Raw genomic sequence first — 16,081 nt, forward strand, 5'->3', positions numbered from 1 at the left:
AGTGCGTGCATTATTAAGTCTTATAAGTAAAATAAAAAGTGTTGTGCGTTTCAAAAAGAAAATGACTGACCGACCACTAGCGTACGCCTGTGATTCATAACATGGTTAGGAACGATATTTTCCAATGTAGTAGCGCCCAAGTAGTCACTTTGGTGGCGCCCAAGAGCCGTCGTCATAGTTACATCAAAGCGGCGGGGATTCTCGTTGTCTGCCAGTATTGCAGTACTGTACTGTGTGGCCAACCACTTGTTTTGTAGTCCTGAACTCAGAAAGTAGATTTATTTTTGATAAAATATAAATTTCTTGCACTCATTTAAATAAAATAATCGATAATGGCAGACGATAAGACCGATGAAACGATCGATGTAATTTCCACAGCATCTTCCGGAGAAAAAGTTGAAGATAACGAAAAAGAAAATTGTGAGTCCAACAACATACCAGTAGTCTAATGTTTATTGTCAAAAAATGTCAATTCTGGTGTCTTATAAGAACAATTTCCCATTTTTTTTAAAAACGGGAAAATATACCGGCAGCGTATCCGTACCGTACTTTTCCTAAGTTTAGACTTTAGAATATTACGATACGTACATCCTACGACTGCTGATTACCTACGTAAGCTTCGAAAATTAGGGGGGGGGGGGGAGAGGGGGAGTGGTTGGCTCCAATCCAATATTCTACCAAACATGATGTTAATATAGTCTAAGTGCACGCATTTTTCTCAGTTAGAATGAACATCTACATCTTTTGGCAACATTCTCTTATTTACACTGTGTACGTTTAATTTCTTTATCTTACTCGAGGTTATGTTTCATGATTCTATAATCAGTTTGTATTTGCTTTAGTTTATCGATTTATTTTATTGGCGTCATTGCTGATAATGGAGTTCAAATAAACCTATACACATTATTTCTAGCATCTAAAGTGAAGACTCCAATTGATCCAACAGAAAAATTGATGATTGTATTCAGCTGTTCTGTTATTCTTGTCGTCATCATTTTTGTTGTTGTTCTAGTTACGAATGGTAAGAAAGTTAACGTTTGATCAACTTACGGTAAGTTTGTTCAGAACCGGCCACGGCACCTCTGATTACCCCACGAGGGTTCGCAGGTTCGAATCAGATGTGAGAATAGTTATGGGCGAGAGGATTGCTGGACCTGCCGCCGTAGGGTGGTTCATGTAAACACTGGGCGGTTACGGCACTCTCCACTATCAAGTCCATGCATCTGAAAACAAATAACTAACTAACTCCATACCCAACTTGGGCTGGTAACCAGACAAAATGCTCCGGTATGCCATATCATTAAGGCGTCTTATCGCTTTTCTCTCCCCTGGGACAAATATGTAAATCTTATCGAACCTATCCTATCCTAACCAAGCATGAGTACTAAACCTTGTTTGGATTTAATCTGAAATGTTAAATGGAGTGAACGTCATTCTCCCTCAAAGATGGTTTGAATTTACATGAACTGCTTTGAATCTTGCGTCAAACAGTATTGACAAACGTGTGATTCTAAACTGTTATGAATTATGTGGTCCCAGTAGCTTTTGACACATGATTGTTCGCATGTTTCTTCACCTAGATATTTGCTTTTTTCTATAAAAAGTATCTCTCAGTTTAAATGTTCTCGGGTAATGTTTTGTTAGAGTATCCAGTTTGACAAGAGCCCACCAACCTACAAAGCATAAAAGGAAAAATAGCGATGCTGCTATCACATGTGTGTTAAAATGAAATTGTTCTCAATTTATTGTTCATAATAATTAACATAGAATAGACATCAAGAAAGATTAGAAAGTGACTGCTTCCTATTTTTTGAGCTATGAGAAAGTGTTCTTTCATTTTTTGTACTTTTTATATAACTGATTATCTTTTGCAGGAATAAAAACAGCAGCGTTGAGAAGTGTTTGTGAAGAAATTGAATCGAGAAAAAATACAGGAAAAAGTGCTGGAACGTCAGTCCAACAACCGTCTGTAGAAGATATTATGTTTTGTCAAAGTAAGCAAGTTCTAAGCTTCATCATCCAGAGTGTAATGTATCGGGTAGGCCGAACTCAGACATTTCACTAATTGAAAGATATTTCGCTGATCACAATACACTAATCATCAATAAAATTGATGATAAACAATGAAAGTTGTGAGCTTCGAAATGAGCTTGGTCTGTGATGTAATCACTTATTAAAATTTTTATTTGGGATCTGCATGAGAAGCCGATAGGACAGCTTAATCCTATGGCGAACCACGGCCTCTTGTCCGGTTACCATTGCATCTTGGGGGCTCCCGAAGTATGCGAACCAAGATGGCGGACATCGGAATGTAATATGTGTACTAGGTAAGGGTTAGGCCATAATTTTAGCTATAAATACTACGGGAGGCTCTTGGCTAGTCTTCGAACTGATAATAGGACAAAAATAAGAAAAATTGAAAAAAAATTATTGCCTAACCCTAACCTGTTACCCATGTTACGTTCCGATGTCCGCCATCTTGGTTCGCATACTTCGGGAGCACCGCAGCTTGGGTATGGGATTAGATAGCCAGTTATTTATTTCAGATGCATGGACTTGATTCCGGTCCTTTCAGAAATAGGTTTTGTCACAAACAAGATTACGAAGTTTGAAGATTTATTTGACACATTTTTGTTATGGTATAATTATGCATAAACCTGCTTATCCCTAAAACATATCACTTTTCTCTTCGATATATTTCGAGGATTCCAAGGCAAGAAAGAGTATTTCAATAAAATGTTATGTGTGTTTCAAAGTTGAAATAAATGTTGCCCTGCTGTCTTTATTATACAGATATTACAACTTCTGAACTTTTGGTGGAGTATTAATGAGCTTGGCAAGTTCATTTAAAAAAGTGATTTTTTGGAAGTCCCTTTTGATCATTTTGAGTTGAAATTTCGACTATAAGCATTCACATAGGTCTATGTGTTTCAAAGAATTTCCATCTTACATTATTTTTTTCAGGTATAAAGTGCAAATTTGATGTTCTGAATTGTAAAGTGCCTTGTCCTTTTGGATTCCAAGTAGATTCAGATGGTTGTGCCACTGGTTGCCAATGCGGAGGAAGAGGAATATTGCAAGGAGATATCGCATTTGATGAAGCAGATGTTCCAGTCATGATGGATGTGAGACATCTTTTATTTTTTTATATAGAAGTTGATTCGATACAAATAATTGTTAATCATGAAGAATAAATGCACGGCTGTTTTTAGTACATTGTTTCCCTGAAAATAAGACTGGGTCCTATTTTAATTCTGTATAGAAAAATGACACTAGGGCTTTTTTGGGGGGTGTCTTATAGTAAAATCATTTTTAAAATTCAGAGCAGGTCTTATTTTCAGGCTAGGTCTTATTTTCGAGGAAACACGGTAGTTTGTAGTACAGATGGAAAATCAGAGGCAGGCATAGCCAAAGCCTTTTCATATAAATTAACAAAAGAGCAATGCTCAAGGTTCTAAAATGGTACCAATACTGTCATGTAGGGGTTGCGTAGACCATAGGTTCTCAAAGTGCTCCGTACGGAGCCCCAGGGCTCCGCGAGAGAAAACCAGGGGCTCCGCGAACTATTCGATTACTTTTCAGAATACTGACTTGGCTAATTTTGTAACTGTTCAAAGAATCAATGACAGCTTTGATAAAATTTGACAACAATATAGCCTCGAAATATGGCAAAGTGGCGGAATTAAAATGATATTATTTATAAGCAGGAGCGCAGCCAGGATTTTTAAGAGGGAGGAGATTCACCATTGGAATCCGAAATTTCCGCGCAACATTCTTTGCGATTAAAAAAAAACGGATAACGAGATTTCTGTTGCGTAAAATATTCAATTCATGACCGATGCGACCATTTGAAGTGTCTTGTCGCAATAATTTAATTGTGCTCATCGTTACTCACGTTCGAGACTACTATTAGGATTACTGAAATGAAAAAATACTATTGTAAAATAACATAAACTGCGTGATAAACTGCCAACTATAAATAAATTGGAGTCTTATTTTTGCGATCTTGGGATTTGTTAAATTTGATTTGTTCTTTCGCACTCGAGATTATTTTTAAGCAAGATATCGCCGTTTGAAAAATCACAAGGTCTTGGCAAAATTTATTTTGGTGCATGCGGCTCCGTCGGTAGTTTCAGAATGGAAAAATGATACATCGTGCGCATAATTAATTGACTGTGTTTCAATTTCGCAGTCACTACGATGAATAACCGAAGAAAACCTAACATAACACCAAATTTTGTGATTTACAATGTCTATTAAAGCGTTTTTATTCTAATGTGAGTCTGCTGAAACAAAACTTATAGTGTTATCTTTCATTTTAAGTTTTAGTTCTAATATTTTAGAACGCCGCTTTTCAATCAAGAAATTTGAATTGCGGACCTCTTTACTAACTATTATTTTGTAGTATTTCGTCGCCGATGATTATATTATGGTAACATGTTTTTCACATTGAACTCATAATTCCCCACGAGAACGAAAAAGCATTTGTCGTCGTCATTGTGGAACAATACATGTATATGCCGAGGGAAATTTTTGATTTAGGAAGAATAAACACCGGCGTAAAGATGTTTGAGGTTTAAAAACACGCCATGCTGACGAAAACAATCGGCGATTGTAACAAAATGCAATCGCGCACGTTATTAGAGGCCTTTTAAGTCTTCCAAAAATGTCAAGAGGGGAAAAGATTAGACCCCTAATTTACAGCCTTAATATATACAATTTATCTTTGAAATTTAGATTTATTCATGACTTGTATTAACCCTATTGAAAGGGTATAGTATTTAAATTGAGTTAAAGTTATATTAATCGGAAAGTAACAATTTTAACGTTTATTTTGGGGCTCCGTGAATGATAGTCAACCTTTCCAAAGGCTCCTCAGCACCAAAAGTTTGAGATCCCCTGGCGTAGACAGTTTTTCGAGAGGGCATGAAGCTTATTAAAAATAAATATATTTGTTGGATTTGATCTTGCCTGCCTCATTCTGCATATTTACATTTCAAATCATTCGATTTATTTCAATATCAACGTTCCATCCACGTATTTTCAACATGCTTTTGGAATGAAACATACTATCGCCTTACCATCTGTTTGTTACTTGTTGCTTAGTGAAATATCTGGTCCCATATAACTCATACGTAATTTGAAAATAAAATGAAAGTAATAGTCTTTTAGCGACTTTACTGGAATTTAGTGAGACTTTGACACTTAGTTGAATGGGACAAACATCAAACTATTCCTCAAAATCGAACCAGCTGACACTGATCTAACTAACATTCAAAAATTGAGTAACTTTAACTGAAATTTCCATATAGCCCGACAATCGACATTTCGACCAGAATAATTGACAATTTACTCATATCTCATATTTAAATGAAATCTTATGTCATGAGTGCGCGTAACAATCTTTGATTTGCACTCAAATTTTGTACAAAAAAAAGTTTTTGTTCCTAGGAATTTGGTCTATCCAATGAGCGACAGGATTTTAATATTGAAGGACAAGATGTAGGAATTCCATTGTGGACACGAGACAAATTTGAAGGAGAGGAAAATCACCTGACTATTGCCTATAACTTGGATGCTGATTTAAGTATGTTATTTCAGTATTTGTTTTTTTGTTGAGTGTTTTCATTCAGAACAATGCTATACATAGGCAACCAGTGATATGTATATATATATATATAAGCCTATACTATTTTTGAAGCATTCATCACACCTTATGTGAGGTGGCAGGCATGAAAATTGAATTTGAGAACAGTAACCTGCTATGCAAACATAGTTTTTTCCAACAAGTAAACAATCGGGCAATTGCACCATTTTATTAAAATTGTTGGAGCTTGATTGAAACTCTCAAATGACCATTTGCGCTGTTGGGACGAATGGGACTTGAGTCACATTTATTTGAAGATTTAGCTCGACCTGAGTCAAAGAAGGTCGCTTATCCCAAGTCTTTACTTCTTCCAATTGCCTTGATTGAATATCTTTTGGCATGACCTCAGGCCAGGTGAACTGATATTTCAACCTGGGCTGCTCCAATCATAATTTCACTGGTGATTGTTTGCTAGAGAGAGAGAGAGAGAGAGATTTAATATCTTGTCATTTAAAAAGAATATAGTCATCAATGCAGTTAAAAAGATACCGCAATAGAATGTCGATGTTACCAAAAATCTCAAACTCAACCATATTCTTGAAAGATTTAATCATTTTATGCCAAATCTAAACAACGCCAGACAAAAAGTAATTTCGCGTCACAACGCACAGTTTAGGAACCACTGGTTTACACATTTGATTACAAGCTTTCATTTTCCATCACAGCTGAAGAACAAATCTCTTCATGGAAACGAGCTATTGGACAACTTGAGAAGGAAACTTGCATCAGATTTAAAGATCGGAAACATGAAGAATTGGATTATTTATTTGTAACAAAAACAGAATCCCCTGATTGCACGTAGGTAGATTTTATTCTGGAATTCTTCTCTGTGAAGAGTACGCTTTCACTCTTTCTTCAACAAAAGGCTGTAGCTCGCCATATATTTGATTAAACTGTCTTATTAGCTTTCCTCTACAGATGCCTTGTCAGCAGTTGGCGCATTGTTCCTAATCATTAGAAATATGCTTGCCATCACACTACTGATGACCCTTCGTGAGGTTCGAATTCTACATAGGATACTTATATGCGAAAGGATTGCTGGTCTCCTCATGGCTGTAGGGGGGTTCACGTTCCCTGAAAATCCCACGCTGTTAGTTATAAACAAGAAATCTATTTAATAATGCACCATCTCAGATGTAAAGCTTTCTGTCTCTATATTTTAACAGATCCTTCATTGGACGCAAGGGAGGTCAACAAAAGATAGTGATGGGCGATTGTTTCTCATCTCGACATGTAGAACACATGCTCATGCATGCTTTAGGATTTCAACATGAACATGCAAGACATGACAGAGAAGCTTATATTGAGATTAAATTGGATAATGTAATGGCAGGTTGGTGCTGATTATAATTGTGGATGTCGTTGTCTGGTGTTCAAACCAGGGGTGGGCAAGGTATTTAAACCAGGTGCCAAAAATGTTGCCGACCCAGACTGGCGGGCCATGAAAGTCTGACATAAAAAAGTTACATTTCATGAACAATATTTTCAGGGTTACAAAAGCAAGAGTAGAAAACAATAAGCCTTGTGCCAAAAGTAAATTTATTCGCAATTTAAACAAATTCCTTGAGCTATTTTTTTGCTAATGCATCAAAATTTGATTTTAGTTTGGCTGTGGCGGGCCAGATTGAATTACCAAACGAGCCAATTTGCCCCGTGTGCCGTAGTTTGACCCTGTCAGGGTTAAATAATAAGATTTATTCTTAAGACTTCAACTCAAGTTTAAACTCCCGAGTTTAAATCCCATGCCACCTCACCAAGGGTGTAATAAATTCGCAATGCCAAAACGAGAAGATTGTGGTTTTTACAAACTAAACTACAATAAAACTTAAATGGCATTGGCTACCGTACTTGTTTCGAAGTGAGAGGCATATAAATACATAGTATAGAATCAATTTTAAGAAAATATGAATGCTAACAATATTGGGGCCAAGTGATAATATCAGTTCAGGCAGTGGCACAAGCTTGGACAAAGCCTGATTATTGTAATTGACCGTCTGACTGTTTGTCATTGTTACAATTCGGTTACTTCCTCGAACATTTAAAGCATTGAAGCAGAGAAAAACAAATAATCCACAATAATATTGAATACATTCTACAATAATATTTTGAATATGGAATATTGATAATATTCTAAATTGTGTCATTTCAACTAACAAAAGTTAAACCATATTCAACAAGTTAAACTTTGAAAATGCAGAAATGAATGTGAGAGTTACAGCATAGCCTATAGCAGTGGTTCCTAACCGAGAGCAGTTGGAGGGGGCCATTATGCCATGCGCAAAACTGCCGTGGGTGTTTTCATTTTGTTGAGCATGAATTGTTTGAACATAATGGGATTTGAAATCTACCAATCAAATTAACAATATAAATATTTCTGGAATGATAAATAAGGGGGCCATGAGTGCTAAAAGCAAGTCTACTATTTCAGAACACAAGGACAAGTTCAATGCAGTTTCTAAAGATCGTACAGAACCATACACAACAGATTTTGACAAAGATAGTGTCACGATGTTCAGTGGATATGCCTACTCAATAGCAGAAGACAAACCAACGATTATTGATCTCGAAACATCACAACCTCTAGTTGTTTCAGATCACGGCTTGTTCTCTGAGAACGATGTGTTGGATATCAATGGTCTCTACTGCAAAGGAATCGATCCTGAATCTGCTGGTAAATAAGAATTTTTTATAATAATTTAGAAAGAAGGAATATACATGTTGTGACAGTTATTTATTATTACCAAAATTAATGGCTTTGAGAAACTAAAAACACATCTTAGCCTAAACACAAGAACATGCAACATAATTACAGTCACTCAGTATAGCCAAACTCAAATGGACCACCGTCTAATACTCATAACAGCAGTGATACGGATGCAATCCATTGTCGCTTGACAATAATCAGTGAATTAATTCTCATAACAATATATTATGATAATTATGATAAATACACTAAACCAGCGGTTCCCAAACTATGGGTCGCGACCCACTGGTGAGTCGCAAGAGGAATTTCAGTGGGTCGTGAAAAGATGTAGAAAGCTTTGATCAATTATACTGGTGATTAGGATCGGTGGCAAAGCAAATTTAAAAGCTAATTTCGAAATAAACTGCAACTTTTCAATTTTTTACGTCTAAAACTATCTGAAATTGAAATAAATGTCAAGTCTATTATGGAAAATAGCAAGAAACAATCTCATCTTTCTCACTAGCTTCACTGAAAATTCAATTTGAGAAATTAAATTTGTTTCCTCCATCAATGTTTTACTAATTTATTAAAGTTAAATGGGTCGCCATAAGCTGTGGTAAAAAATAGTGGGTACCAACTCTAAAAAGTTTGGGAACCACTGCACTAAACCAATAACTACTCGGTAAGTAAGTCCAGAAAGATAACTGTAATCACAATAAAGGAATAAAATTAGAAGAGCTAATTACTTTCAATGATTCAAATTCAAGATTCAATTTCATATTTTTCTGACTCATATCTTTTGATTCCTTCTCATTCATGGCTTCAAGTTCATTTTCAAGTTCTTTATTATTATAATATCTAAATATTGTAATTGTAACTGAGACAGAAATTGGAGTTACAGGTGCAAAGTTTCAATTCAAAGTTTAATGTGGCGATTGTTTATATGCGGAATCAAAGCATACTCATTGTGCATATTTGGCCCAGCAGTACATAATGTTTACCTGTTGATCACTTGTGTAAACTATTATTTTGTATTTACATAAAGTTTTTCATTCTGTATTAATTATTCAGAAATGGAAATTGTGGAACAAGAGACTGTGTTGGGAAACAATACAGACGAAATTATGGAAACAATGGTCAGGTCTGCTCATCAAGTTCAGGGTAAGCATAGGATAGCAAGTGTATTCCTATTTCTCAGCACAATGCGGCATACTGCCGACTTCTGATCCTTCTTAGTAGAGTGATGTCTGGTAGAGATAAAATTCAGTAAGATGGCCAAATCATATTGCTGTCCCAGGTCTTTTGTCTAATTACAAGTCCAGGTCAGCAATAGTTACCCAATTGTGCATTCATTGTATACAGATACTTGAAGCAGTATATTCTTTTCTGCGTTTCTCAATATTATTTGCATAAAGTAGAAAGAAGTTCTTTGGGCCCGCGTACAATGCAGCTTATTGTAGCAACACAACTTGTAGCTAATTTACAACATTTCATTTATGCTTTTTGCCTTGAACAAGGCCAAAGTATCCAGTGATATCTGACAAGCTACTGTTTTTGGCCGAAAAACCGAAATTGCCTACCCAAAATATTACACCTTTGGTGAAGTGGTGGTGAGCATGGACTTTGAACCCACGATATATACTCTGCGATGCAAACAAAGTTTAGTCTAACGCTTTAACCACTTCAGCCACATACTAGTCCTCTAACCATTCTATTTTATCATTGTCCGTTCCAGCATTCTGGACAAATTGGGCGAGTTGGGGGAAATGTGACCACACCTGTGGACCGAGAGCAATTATGAGTCGATATCGTAAATGTAAAACAGAGAAAGGACATACAGTAGCAGGGATGTGCCGAGGTGGGAGTGTGATGACTCTTCCATGTAAAGATATTCCTTGTCCGATGAGAAGTTCTTTGAAGCCGAGATGGTCAAAGTGGTCAGATTGGTCTGAGTGTTCTGAAACGTGTGGCGGTGGAGCAACATTCAGGTGAACAAATTTGTCATTTTGCGCTATTACATTTTGTGGCGCTCCCGAAGTATGTGCACCAAGATGACGCACAACCTGAACCCCAACCTGGTACACATACTATGTTCAGGTTGTGCACCATCTTGGTGCTTATACTTCCGGAGCACCCATTTTGTACACATTGAACTTTTAGTTATTTTGTGAGAATAAGATTGGCGATCTGTTACACTGCTTGTTTTGATGGACTCTAAATGGAACTCATGTTTGTGCATCTGAAACAAATAAATCGTAAACTATTTCTATACCCGACATTTCTAGTAACCAAATGAGATGCCGTGGTTTGCCATACGCTTAAGTCGTTTAATCGGTTTTGCTAAATTGCTATTAATGTTAGGGTGAACAATAATGAGTGAACTGCGGATTTGAATATAAGTTAGATTTATTACAAGGTTGCTATTATGATTGGTATAAAACATTAGGGAAATTGTTAAAGTAATCTTTGAATGGTGAATTCATGGTAAAATTGGTGGTTTGAACATTGGGGATTCTTATGAAGGGCACCAACCCTTCCTGTGTTTTTAAGTTTCTAGTTTCTGTATTGTAATATGACCAACTTTGCATTTTTCTCAGATCTCGAGAATGTAGCAGAGGGAAATGCAGAGGAGATCATTATCAATATGAAATGTGCAATACAATGGAGTGTAGATCAAGTAGGTTTGCTTATCAAGGGGTGATTAGTTTTGCACAGGGCAATGGAGAACAAAAAGTCTTTACCAAAGTCTAAATCAGTGGTACTCAAACGGTGGGGCGTGCCCCACAAGGGGGGGCGTAGACAATTTTTTAGGGGGCATGAAGCTAATTAAAAATAAAAATATTTGATTTGATCTTGCGCGCCTTATTTTGGATATTTACTTTTCTTCATTGTTCAGAAATTGCAATTCTATCCACAGATTTTCAACGTGTTTTTTGAACAAAACATACTTTCGCCTTACTATCTGTTATTTGTATCTTATTGTTAGCTAAATATTTTTGAGGTGGGGTGTGGGACATGGCAAATTTTAAAAGGGGGCGCGACCCAAGGAGTTTGAGAACCACCGGTCTAAATTATATTGATAGTACTACGGAATTTGAATGCAGCATCATTTTTTCATTAGCCATCTTCACTCCAAACAAGGCCATGTATAAGCAGCCAATGATGAGTAAGGTATCTTGTATACCTGTGTCAAAAAGGGACAGGCTCAGGAATAAAAGTGGATGAAGTGAAATTGATTTAAAATCTTATGTTTTATTTCTTCTGTAATGGACCAAGATTTTTTTCAGTGCTCCAGAAGTGTGTGTACCAATATGAGGGGAAATTAGTTTTGTTCGCCTACATCAAGTTGTGTAAAACTGTAAAGGGACTGAAACCTATGGGCAGGGGGTATATTCACTTGGCTAACACAGTCAGGCCCTGAACTCGCAATAGAATTAAAATAAGGAAAATCAGAGTAAAATTATGGCCCAACCTTAACCTGGTACATACACTACAGGAGTACAGTTTTTTTAGCAGAATAGAAAAAGAACGGCTTTTACTTTGACTCAATTAGCACTTCTTATTTGGCTATGGGATGCTATGCAAGACATCTTGATAACGTAGATATATCAACATGCTGTTGTTAGTTGAGGCTTCCACTAGATTGTATTTCTCCCATAAAGCTATACCGTACATACCTGTACCTTAGGATGAGTGGAAATATAAATTATTCATTCTGAAGTACTTTTCAAACGTCAGGCGAATTCAATAGATTTGATCCATGGAGTGATTGGAGTCAATGTTCAGTTGAATGTGGTGGTGGACTGAGATCTAGATTCAGAGAATGCAAAACAATTTCAAGAAAGAGATCTAGAGAATGTGGAGGAATCGTGGACGATGATGGAATACAGTCAGTCTAGAAAGTATTTTTAACATGAACTATCTGATTTCAATATCAGTATTAGATTTTATTTTAAATAAAGTGCAGAATAGTGTAGTGAATCGAGTTGAGTGCTCGCTCCACTTGGCTGCTGGGAGTCTGGCATATTGAAACTCACTAACACGAAAGCAGTTGAGGGTTTTGAATTTTGAATCGATTTCTAGAGACAATATTGTTGTAAGTGGAAAGTCTAGGATAAGCTTGACATTGCTTGTTATGTCATTACAAAAGTTGATGTATGTTAGTATATGAACAAGAACAACGTATGCGCAGAAAGTTCAGGAAGGAACATTAAACCCAATCATATTACAGTGATAACTCAATAGTCGAGCGACTCGATACTCGAACAATTCGGTCGTCGACCGAAAAATTCTGGTGAAAAATGATGTGGTACACGAATTCGGTGATCAAACACCCTAGCGCCGCCAATGTGAGATGACGTCTTTGCAAAACAAAAAAGGAATCCCATAGAGCCCTCAGTAATTCGCTTGAACATTCAGTACTTATGCAAAAAAAAAAATTATAAATTCATCTCTATTATGTACGCATTTAAATAATTATTTTTTGTTTTGGTACATATTTATTTAATATTTTGGGTATTTTGGAATAAATTAAAATAATTACCATTGTTTCTCAAGGCAAAAAGGGTTTTGTTACTGAAACAAATCAGTAGTCGAACACCAATCCTGAACGGATTATGTCTGAGTACCGAGGTATCACGGTATTAACCTAATGATACATACGTGTCCATTATTAACATAAATATGGAAATAACTTTTTCATTCTTATTTATTTTTAATATCAACTCTCCCTTAAATAGGATATCATTTCCATGAAAATGAATTGGCTTTTAAACTATCTTTCTTTTTGTTTATCGATGACCATCGTGCCATGCATTTCACTTTTTCAGGTATCAATCTGAGGTTTGCTCTGATGTTCAATGTCCTTATGGTGAGTGTTGTTAATACTAATCCTCTCATCCAGTTACTAGTCCATGCAGGGTATGGGATTAGTTAACCAGTTATTCATTTCAGATGTAGGCTATGGCTTGACTTTTACAAATTGCAACTCCTGCATATCCTTCCAGTGTTGTCTATCGTTTGAAATTAGAAATATAAGGTGGACCTATTTCTATCTAAGATGGGGACAAAATGACTGGTTAGTAATTTTGCTTTATCATATTATAAGGTGCAATCCCTGACAAATGGTTTGATAACTCAGCTATATCGAAGGCAATGGAAGAACCTGCTTGGTTTTTGAGATCAGAAAACCAGGTTAGTTATATTGAAACTCATCAAATTCAACTCCTGATAATTTAAAAGCACTTATATGTTCTGACTGATCCTGGATTATGACCGTGGCAAATGTTGAATGCGAAGGGTAAAACCAGATAAGCATTTCGATTGTTAGATTCTGTAAGGTCATCAAAACTTGAGAATCAATGTAACTTTTTTTTAAACATGTTCGATTATTAGAATTGTTTTTGACATAACAGCATTTTTATCATCTATTTACTTATTCTGCTATCCTTGAAAATTTTGTAAAATTTGAAGTTAAATTGTTCTATCATCAGATTGAAGTTAATATTCCTATAATTGATGTATTATGTATCACATCAGAGGTTCTCAAACGTTTGGGCGGCTATGGAGCCCATGAAAACGTTGACTATTATTTACGAAGCCCCGCAAAATATCTAAAAAAAAAAAGATTAATGTTCTTTAGTAAATTAAAATTACTTTATTTAATGACTCCGATGTATTTATTGCTTTTTTGGACAGTTACAAAATTAGCCAAGTCAGAATTTTAATAAGTAAACGGATAGCTCTCATAACCCCTAGGTTTCTCTCAAGAAGCCCTGGGGCTCCATATAGAGCATTTTGAGAACCTATTTATTACATTATTTTGTCTAAAATATGGTCATATATTACGTGTAACGGCCTCAGTTGGACCGCACCATGTTCATTTTACTACAAACGACAAATATTTGTTTCAGCTTCCAGTATCAGTCTGTGAACCAGGATTGAAAACTCAGTGGTTGTTTGGAGATTTTAATGGAGATCGAAGGAGTGACATCTTGTGTAGGAATGAAGAAGGAGATGTGTAAGTATTTTGTTGATGTTTTCTTGGCGATATGGTGTATCATGCTAAGCCTTAGAGGAATAAGCTCGCCACAGCACCTCTGATTACTCTGCGAGGATTGCAGGTTTGAATCCCATTTAGTTATGTGCGAGAGTATTGCTGAACTCCTTGCCTCTGCAGGGTGGTTCACGTAACCACTGGTCGATTGCGGCTACTTCCACCATCCTGTCCATGCTTCCGAAAACAAATAACTGACTGACTTATTCCATATCCGACATGGACGATAGATTGTGGTTCGCCATATGATTAAGCAGTCTTATCGGCTTCCCTCGCCCCGAGATGAATATGTGAATCGGGACAGTAGAGTCAAAGACAAGTTTCATCCAATTCCGACTTCAAGCCATTCAAAAAATGAGTCCCAGATAAGTGTTATCAAGAATTTTTTCTTCAACCCGGGTTCAGTTAAATCAATTCCGACACAAGCTCTAGTCAAACCTTCCTTCCTAGTGTCTATTGAAATTTCAAAGTGAGCTTCTATTCAACTACATAAAGCATTCAGGCCCACAATATCTATTCGATAATTATGGAAATCAAAGTTGATTGTGGAAATGGAACTGCTTAAAAAAAATTCATTTGCGGCATAAAATATTCAGATTGTAAGCAATGCCTCACGTCTCTGACATTCTGCAATCTAAGTCTAATCTTCGCTTTCGTTGAAGGTTTAAAAACGTTATTTTTCTAGAGATAGGAAGACCCTGCGAAGTTCCGGGACTGTATGTGTGAGCCAATAGAATATACCCCCTCACCTGTCCATAGGCTTCAGTCCCTTTACACAACTTGATGTAAAGTAGGCGAACAAAATTAGTTATATCCATATTGGTAAACATACTTCTGGAGTGCCAATAAAATTATTCATAGAGTCTTGTAGATAGAGATGCAGTCTTGTACTTTCAACATATTTAGAATCATGTTGTTCAACCAAACTGTAATAATATTGATAACTAATCATTGTTATTTCAGAAAGATAGTACTAGCCGGCCGAGGCAACAGACTTGATAAAATATCTTGGGAAGGGAAGTTACATAATTGCATTTTAAAAAGTTTACACACTGGAGATTTTGATGGAGATGGAACAACTGATGTCCTATGTGTTGCAGTAGATGGTGTCGAAACGTAAGTGGTGTCTTGGATTAAAGATGAAATTCCATTTATTCATTGTGAAATGTTGACCACAGTCCCACGCCTGGTTATTGATCCTGTGGTGGTAGAGAATAGGTCAGTGGCTCCCAACCTTTAGGCTAGGAGAGGATTTACATATTTAGGTTGTGAAACACTGAAATAGATCACAACCCATTTTATACTGGAAGCAGGACGAGATATAATTATGATCACACCTTATTTTGTGTCCTTATGTGTTAAGTTTTTTAAATTCTCCCAACACACAAATGAATGATAATTTTGGAAGAATTGAAAAAGAACATTATTTATGTCTCTCAAATAAAAAACTTTTTTCAGAGACATGATACTCTTCCCAATTCGACGTGGAGAACCCAAAGATCCGGTGATGATCGGCAATCTTTGTGTTGATAGTAATTGGAAAGTTTACGTCGTTGATGCAAACGGAGATGGAAAAGATGATATTTTATGTCGAGATGAAACAGTCGAACCAAAGAAATTTTCAAAGATTCATTTAAATATTTACGAAATCTAATTCGAGTTTTTTAACGTTTTGCTTTTATTTTTCGATGCT

General features: G+C 36.2%; 1 protein-coding gene across 1 annotated transcript; it reads left to right on the forward strand.

The window, feature by feature from the left end:
- The first annotated feature begins 168 nt into the window (after positions 1 to 168).
- LOC120328125 (uncharacterized) lies at positions 169 to 16,069 on the forward strand. The gene is made up of 17 exons (XM_039394530.2): positions 169 to 420; positions 914 to 1,021; positions 1,875 to 1,994; positions 2,965 to 3,125; positions 5,452 to 5,587; positions 6,313 to 6,445; positions 6,814 to 6,980; positions 8,076 to 8,318; positions 9,405 to 9,494; positions 10,069 to 10,321; positions 10,931 to 11,010; positions 12,072 to 12,222; positions 13,163 to 13,203; positions 13,441 to 13,526; positions 14,246 to 14,352; positions 15,352 to 15,504; positions 15,847 to 16,069. Exons 1-17 carry the CDS (start codon positions 333 to 335, stop codon positions 16,040 to 16,042), a joined length of 2,313 nt encoding a protein of 770 aa, XP_039250464.2. The 5' UTR covers positions 169 to 332; the 3' UTR covers positions 16,043 to 16,069.
- Positions 16,070 to 16,081: the final 12 nt, after the last annotated feature.

The sequence above is a fragment of the Styela clava genome, chromosome 7 (genome assembly GCF_964204865.1).
Source record: "Styela clava chromosome 7, kaStyClav1.hap1.2, whole genome shotgun sequence".
NCBI lineage: Eukaryota > Metazoa > Chordata > Ascidiacea > Stolidobranchia > Styelidae > Styela > Styela clava.

Coding starts and splice junctions, on each gene's coding strand:
- LOC120328125 (XM_039394530.2), top strand. CDS start 333: ATGGCAGACGATAAGACCGATGAAACGATCGATGTAATTTCCACAGCA. Junction 10,322..10,930: donor GGCGGTGGAGCAACATTCAG/GTGAACAAATTT, acceptor CATTTTTCTCAG/ATCTCGAGAATGTAGCAGAG. Junction 13,527..14,245: donor TTTTGAGATCAGAAAACCAG/GTTAGTTATATT, acceptor TATTTGTTTCAG/CTTCCAGTATCAGTCTGTGA.